Source organism: Ranitomeya imitator, chromosome 6 (assembly GCF_032444005.1).
Source record: "Ranitomeya imitator isolate aRanImi1 chromosome 6, aRanImi1.pri, whole genome shotgun sequence".
Taxonomy (NCBI): domain Eukaryota; kingdom Metazoa; phylum Chordata; class Amphibia; order Anura; family Dendrobatidae; genus Ranitomeya; species Ranitomeya imitator.
In genome coordinates this window covers 396,371,759-396,379,454 of record NC_091287.1, presented here as the reverse complement: position 1 = coordinate 396,379,454, position 7,696 = coordinate 396,371,759, and the positions used below count along the sequence as shown (strand labels likewise).

The window sequence follows — 7,696 nt, the reverse complement described above, 5'->3', positions numbered from 1 at the left end:
AATCCTGGACACGTATTGTACACTGATGCCGTATGTGTCCTGTCTGTGATTTTCACATACCCATAGACCTGTCTACAAGGTTTATTTTTTGAGGAACACATGGAAAAAAACATGGACATGTGAATCGTTCCATAGATTCTAATAGATAAATGTTCTATCCATGAAAACTACTAATAGAACATGTATGTGAAAAACGGATGTCTGAATGAGGCCTTAAAAATATCTGTAGTGAGTCAGCTTGTCTAGATTTCATGCGGCCCACTGTTAAAGCAGAATGAAATGGCTGATGACTTTCTTTTTAAGACACATTTTACTTATTTAAATTCCATTATATTTTTTTTCACACAATAGGAATCCCAATGAAAACAAAAAGTGAAAACACTTTAAAAACATCCAGCAACAACAAAAAGTCCAAAATAAGGTTTTATTTTTTATTTTTTTCATTGCCATTGTAAAATAGACAGACTGTAAAATATTAGTCCATATCCGATGTGTGAACTAAAGGGTATAAGGAGAATGACGTTTATGAGACCACTGTATGTAATAAATGAATGTTTTGGCAGGGAAAGTAAGAGGCTCACATCCGTACTTGAATTCATAGCCGTGCTGGTGACCTTTTTGGATGCCACATCTTGTACTATATAACCTGTAGAAAACAGGGATCATATTTCTATTAAATATTTTGGCCCCTTAACTCAGTCTCTACAGATGAAACCACTTGGAAAACTGTAGTAAAAATTTCCTAGAAATAAATCATTTGAGGATTAAAATGTATGTGATAAAATCTCTTTATAAGTGATTGGGTTTTTTTTTATACCATAATGAATATGATCCAATATTGTTTTCTTTGGCAAATAAATTCTAAAATACAAAAATAATAAAATGCAAGTATCTTGTAGAAAAATACAAAAGTTTTCAAAAGATTTTACAAAAATATTTCATTGAATAAGAACTATAAACCTGTATTATTTTTTCTCTTATAACTGGTTTAGTCATATAATACTGTTTGATTAAAGCTATATCCAAAATATATCCATATAGTCTCTAGATGATATTGCATAGATATGGAAAAATTGTAGCAATATTTCCCACGTTGAGAATTTTTCTTTTCTTAGTCACATCACTAACTCAAATAGTAATCGTCCAGTTGGCAGCAAACAAAATATGGAAAAATAAAATTGTAAGTAAAGAGTTGCTGAACTTTTTGTTGGCCCTGATTCAGTGCTTCATTGATATTGTGGGTACAATATAATCCAGTTCCACTTCATGTTTTCCTTCAAAAGGAAAGTAGTTTAATATTCCATGTCCATGAAAACATCCTAGTCTAGGAGACATCTTATGCTTGACCTGTAATAAAATGCTGACATTAGTGATCACTCATCCATGAGAAACACATTTTTAAGGTAATTGTGTGAAATTGGAGTCTTAACTATTTTGAGTCCTTAAAACCAGAACCTCTCCAAGGTTAGGGGAGGCCCTTGGGCCACAAAATATACAGTTATGACCTCGGTGTCATGTGCAGCATGGTTAAAATTAAACTGGGACTCTTATACAGGACCTTAAAATTAAGGAAAATAGGCAATCCGGTATCATTTTTTGTCAAAATACTTTAAAGGGAGTCTGACATCTGATTCACGGGCAGCATGAATAAGGCACTGACTTTACGTTTTGAGCCAGGTATGTTTGACACTGGAACGCTACTGTGTTTCAGAGAAAAATATACTTTAACAGCCACCGGAGATTGAGCCACATGGATGACAAGTTGGAAAGGCAGGTCCTCGGAGGCTTCTCCCTATCTCCTCCCATTGTGTGACATGTCTCTCTCTGTGTGCGTGTAAAGGGAGAGACCTGTCAGTCATTGGCAGTGGGTGGGGAGAAGCTGCCAGGGACTCACCTTTCCAACTAGTCTTCCATGCGGCGTGGTCCCCAGCTGGCTTTTACAGTTTAAATAAATGTCAGGTAACCGCTCTTTTGACTGAAACCTGCCCCCATACTTATGCATTCTAGGCCCGCCTGCGTATGCATGTGTCCTACATAGATAGAGAAAAGACAGACACATCTGGGGGCGACTACTCTTCTCTGACAACAAAAGGAGCTGGCAAGTTCGAATTCAACAAGCCGATATGTCCTTTACCTGACATCTGTCATTGGGGACAGTGTAGACATCACCATACACATTGATGATTTGCCTGACAACAATCAAATGTGCGTGGCCACTTTCAGAACTGAGACTGGTGTGAAAAGATTTATAAAAAATGAGAATGCTGAGTGTGGTCAACGACATTGTAAATCAGATTCTTAAGTCACAGCTCATGAAAATGTTTAGGAAAGAAAACTGTTGTAACAGACTATAAGGAGGCTGTTGTGAATTCTGTGGCAGAGCTCCCTCCTGTGGTCACAAGTGGTACTTCGGCTGATTCTCTCTGTGAGCTTCCGTTGGTGGAGGAGAGTGGTACTGCGGTTCTGAGTTTCCTTCCTCAGGTGATGTGGTGAAGTCGTTAGGTGCTGCTCTATTTAACTCCACCTAGTGCTTTGATCCTGGCCTCCAGTCAATGTTCTAGTATTGGACCTGTTTCCTCCTGGATCGTTCCTGTGGCCTGCTGCTCTGCATAGCTAAGTTCCGCTTTGCTATTTTGTTTGCTGTTTTTTTCTGTCCAGCTTGTCTATTTGTTTTTTTTTGCTTGCTGGAAGCTCTGGGACGCAGAGGGTGTACCTCCGTGCCGTTAGTTCGGTACGGAGGGTCTTTTTGCCCCCTTTGCGTGGTTTTTTGTAGGGTTTTGTGTTGACCGCAAAGTTACCTTTCCTATCCTCGCTCTGTTCAGAAAGTCGGGCCTCACTTTGCTAAATCTATTTCATCTCTACGTTTGTCTTTTCATCTTAACTCACAGTCATTATATGTGGGGGCTGCCTTTTCCTTTGGGGTATTTCTCTGAGGCAAGGTAGGCTTATTTTCTATCTTCAGGCTAGCTAGTTTCTCTGGCTGTGCCGAGTTGCATAGGGAGCGTTAGGCGCAATCCACGGCTGCCTCTAGTGTGGTTGGAGAGGATTAGGGATTGCGGTCAGCAGAGTTCCCACGTCTCAGAGCTCGTTCTATGTTTTTGGGTTATTGTCAGGTCACTGTATGTGCTCTGACCTCTATGTCCATTGTGGTACTGAATTACCTTATCATAACAGTAGGCTCCATTTTTTGCATAACAAAGAGTTGCACAAAACGTAGCAACTTTAGTTGTTATCACTCTATTTTCAGGCAGCACTGAAAAAATAGGATAGCTGCCCGAAAAATGAATCAATAATGACGGTGGACGCCACTGAGAAGGTGCATCAAATTTATTATATGGCATGTGCCTCCTCCTGTGTGTGAAACGCCAGCCTTCGAGGCCCTAATTTTCATTTTCTAATCTGATCTATATTACAGCGACCTTCCACCTCCAAAATAAACGGGATGATACATTTCTAATATATAGTCATTTTACCTAAAGCGGCAGCAATGTTAGAACTGACAGAGCAGATGGGAGCACGTTAGCTAGAATGACTTTACATTAGAAACTCATAGTCACATTTGATATAGGGGCTGCAGGGTCACTTTAACACATTCACGACTGATACTTGTGTGCAAAAGACTAAGTTGATCTTCACCATCTTACCTTTGTCTATGTCTTTTTCACAAATATAGTAATTATCTTCTTGACAAAAGAAATCATTCCACAAGCCTGAATTTATTAACCCTGCACAGTCTTCTCCAGGTCCCATTTCGGGGGTCCAGTTATCAGGCTGACCAGCTTTCCAGTTTCTATAGTAGATATTATGATAAATGCATTAGTACACTACAGCTGAACCACCGGTATAGACAAGCACATGTTTTTATGCCAGGAGAAAGCACCACGACTCCAAATCCAGCTGCTGTATATCAACAAGGAAGGACTTAGGCTATGTCCCCATGGTCAGTAATCGGCAGCGCTTTGGATGCAGCACAATTCCTCTCTGTTAAAAGCGCTGCCGGCTTTTGAAAGCAGGTGATTCCGGATGTGTTAATTGAACCATGAGGAATCACCACGCCCAATACATTGGACTGGTGATATTTATCTTGCGGAGACTGAGTGTCTCTGCAAGATAAATCGACATGCTGTGGTCTGGAAAGACGCGGCGCAGGGAAGCCGGAGGCATCCGGGCACGCACAGTGTAGATGGGATTTCTTGAAATCTCATTCACTATGCTGTAACATCTGGATGCTGCGGGTTGGACGCTGCAGATGTACGTAGCATCCAACCTGCAGCATTTACTAGCCGTGGGAACATACCCTTAAAGGTACTGTCCCAACTTAAGTATCACCTTACTTAGTGATCATTAAACCAAGTGTCCAATTGCAATTGGCTGAAGTGTCCAATTACAAAACTGTCCCCAGCAGTCCCATTCACAGTCAATGGGACTGCTGGGGACAGCCGAGTACAATGTTCAATGAACAGAGCAGTGGCATTTCAGAGCCCTGTTCTTGGGGTCAAATCCCAGTAATCGAATCCCCAGCGTTCAGCAAGCTATCACCTATCTTGCAGCTAGCTAATAACATGCTGAGTTGGGATAGCCTCTTTATGCTGCCTATACACATTAGGTGTATATTGACCAAACTTGCGTAAATTGGCAAGACCGGCCGACCACTAAATGTGTATGGTAACCTTCCTACTGTCTTCTAATGACAGCCTTAACCCCTTTGGGGAGGGCTTATTTTTGCATATTCCTTTTCACCTTCCTTTTCTTCCAGGATCTATAACCTTTTTTATTTTCTCACTGACGTAGTCATATGAGGACTAGTTGAATTACACTATTCACTTACAGTATACTAAACAGTTCTGCCATTGCTTTTTGTGTTTTGTTTTCACTCTGAAAAACAAATACCTGGCGACTTGCAGGTCAGTATAATTTAATGGATACCAGATTTATAAGTTTGTTTTTATCTACTGCTTTTGAAACGTGCATTGAACAAAAAATGTTTTAAAAAACGTGGTTGCTGTCGCCATTTATTAAGACCCACACCTTTTTTATTTTTCTGCCAATGTAGCTTTCTAGTGACCTGTTTTTGTGGTGCTATCTGTAACTGCTGTTAGTTCCATTTTGAGCATACGACTTTTTGATTCCTTTTACATTATCTTGGGTAGGTGCAGTGATTAAAAACAACAGTTCTGGCCTTTTAACCTTCTTTTCCCCTGGTGTTCATCATATGGGTTAAATAAGTTTAGATTTTTATAGATAGGACATTTATGGAAGAATCGAAACCTAATATCCTTATTTATGTTTATTTTTTAAATGGGAAAACTATTCTATTGATCCACTTAGATGCCGCTGTCAATTACTGTTAGCAGCATTTAAGGGGTTAAACGGCAGTGATTGATGCTAGCTCTATTTGCTGATAGGCAGAGACAGATGCTGACTGTATCTCACAGCTGGCACCCGCCATACATAGAATGGATTCTGCTCCTGAACCCACTTTATACACCAACATGTGATGTAAGGCAGATATATCCTAGTAGATATTTCTAAATACATTTACAACTGGGTGTGTCCTTACACTGTAACAATGTCCAATCAGTACTGACTGTAAGAATATAGGAACATACTGCTTGATAAGTCTAATGGTGTCACCCAGATGTCCGTTGTGCATGACTTGGGGATAACTCGATCTCCGTGCTGCATTATGATCATATTTCATTGCATGCACTCGCAGCATAGCTGTGTAACACTTGTATTATTTATGATGTGGAAAAGTGACTTCTAATTTTTTGCATTACATGCAGTATGTGTCATCCATTTCTTTCCGAAATCCAAGAAATACTACTGAACCCTCTTCACAAATATGAAAGTGTGTTTAGAAGTAAATATTTTTCAGGGAACAGTTGATACGATGGATTTAAGATCAGGCTTCTCTCATCATCATTCATACAGGTTTAAAACATTTTCTTATTTTTATACATACGTGAAGGTTGGGATGGTGCCGTCCAGCCACTTCCATACATTCTCCTCTTCCGTATCAGTAAGACCGATCCAAAAGTTGCCTTTTCCAGTTATTTGCTTTTTAATGAATTGCTATCAAGGCAAAAATCGAAATTTGAAGAAACAATCAATGATATTATCTCAATCCTAAATTCTTAAATTCAGTATCACAATCATAAGATCACAATAATTGGTCACTGGTGAAGACTCAAAGAAGTACTGGGTTAGGCCCCTTCAAATGTCAGTGTGTCCGGTATGTGACAGTTTTCACACGTAACGGAGACACGTACACACGTAGACCCATTCAAATCTATGGCGCTGTGCACACGTCCATTTGACCCGCACCGTTTCTTTCCGGCAGCACGGCTGTCGATAAGCCCCGCACAAGGTCACACGGATGACATAAAGTGCGACATCCATGTGCTGAGTACATACTACAACACTCATTAGAGTCGCTGAGTCTCATTGAGCACAGCGAGACCTGGCGACGATGATGAGTGTTGTCGTCACTACCCAGCACCTGTGGATAGCGGTCACTTTAATGCTATTCACAGGTGCCGTAGCCAGGATGCAAGGTACGTGGACTATGGTGGAACTTCATGGCAACATTCTTATGAATAAACTGGTGAACGAGGGAGGTGTGCATTGTTTTTTATTTCTCTCTTTTTTTTGTCTTTCAGGTTTCCATTTCGGAACTAAGTTGGATTCATTGCATTACTTTGGACCTGAATTTTTTAATATATTTTTGAATGTCAGATAGTGTTAAGAAGTCTTTATACCAATAAAGTGTTTTTTTTTCTGTGTGCGTTTTTATTTTTTAATACCGGGTTAGTAATGGGGGTGTTTAATAGACACCTGTCCATTACTAACAACAGGGCGTGATGCCAGATATGATTTTTGACAAATCACAGCTGTCATCAAGCCCAAATACCGTTACCCAGATTGCCACTGCACCAGGGCAATCATGAAGAGCTGGAAAAAGCGCCAGAATTGTCGCATCTAATGGGATTAGCCAATTTTGGTGTAGCTGTGGACTGATATTTTTAGGCTGGGACGTGCCCAATATCCATGGACCTTCCCAGCCTGATAATATCAGTGCCCAGCTATCTGCTTTACCTTGGCTGGATATTAAAAATAGGGGGGACCCCACATCATTTTTTTCAGTTATTTATTGGATATACACATGTACAGTAAACTACACATGCAAGGCACTAATTATATGTATCACATCTATCTATCTATTTATCTACAGTAGCAAGCAAAAGTGGGCACCCCTGATCAAAATTACTGTAATTGTTTGCGAACAATTAAGCAAATTGGAGATAAAGTGATCTCTAAAAGGGCTAAAGTTAAAATGACACATTTACAAAAAATATACAGGTGCCTCTCACAAAATTAGAATATCATCAAAAAGTTATTTTATTTCAGTTCTTCAATGCAAAAAGTGAAACCCATATATTATATAGAGTTTTTACAAACAGGGTGATCTATTTCAAGTGTTTATTTCTGTTAATGTTGATGATTATGGCTTAGAGCCAACGAAAACCCAAAAGTAATTATCTCAGTAAATTAGAATACTTTATAACACCAACTTGAAAAATTAATTTTAAATCCAAAATGATGGCCTATTGAAATTGTGTTCAGCAAATGCACTCAATACTTGATTGGGGCTCCTTTTGCATCAATTAGAGGGAAGCATGAAGTGCTCTAATAT

General features: G+C 39.5%; 1 protein-coding gene across 1 annotated transcript in view; it reads right to left on the bottom strand.

Moving 5' to 3' along the window:
• Positions 1-410: 410 nt before the first annotated feature.
• Positions 411-7,696, bottom strand: part of COLEC12 (collectin subfamily member 12) — a 258,654-nt gene continuing 251,368 nt past the window's right edge. The window contains exons 8-10 of the mRNA XM_069731164.1: positions 5,966-6,075; positions 3,645-3,790; positions 411-1,347 (exon numbers count right to left, since the gene is read on the bottom strand). Of these exons, the coding sequence (XP_069587265.1) occupies positions 1,337-1,347; positions 3,645-3,790; positions 5,966-6,075 (267 nt within the window). The 3' untranslated portion in view covers positions 411-1,336. The remainder of the gene's footprint in view (positions 1,348-3,644; positions 3,791-5,965; positions 6,076-7,696) is intronic.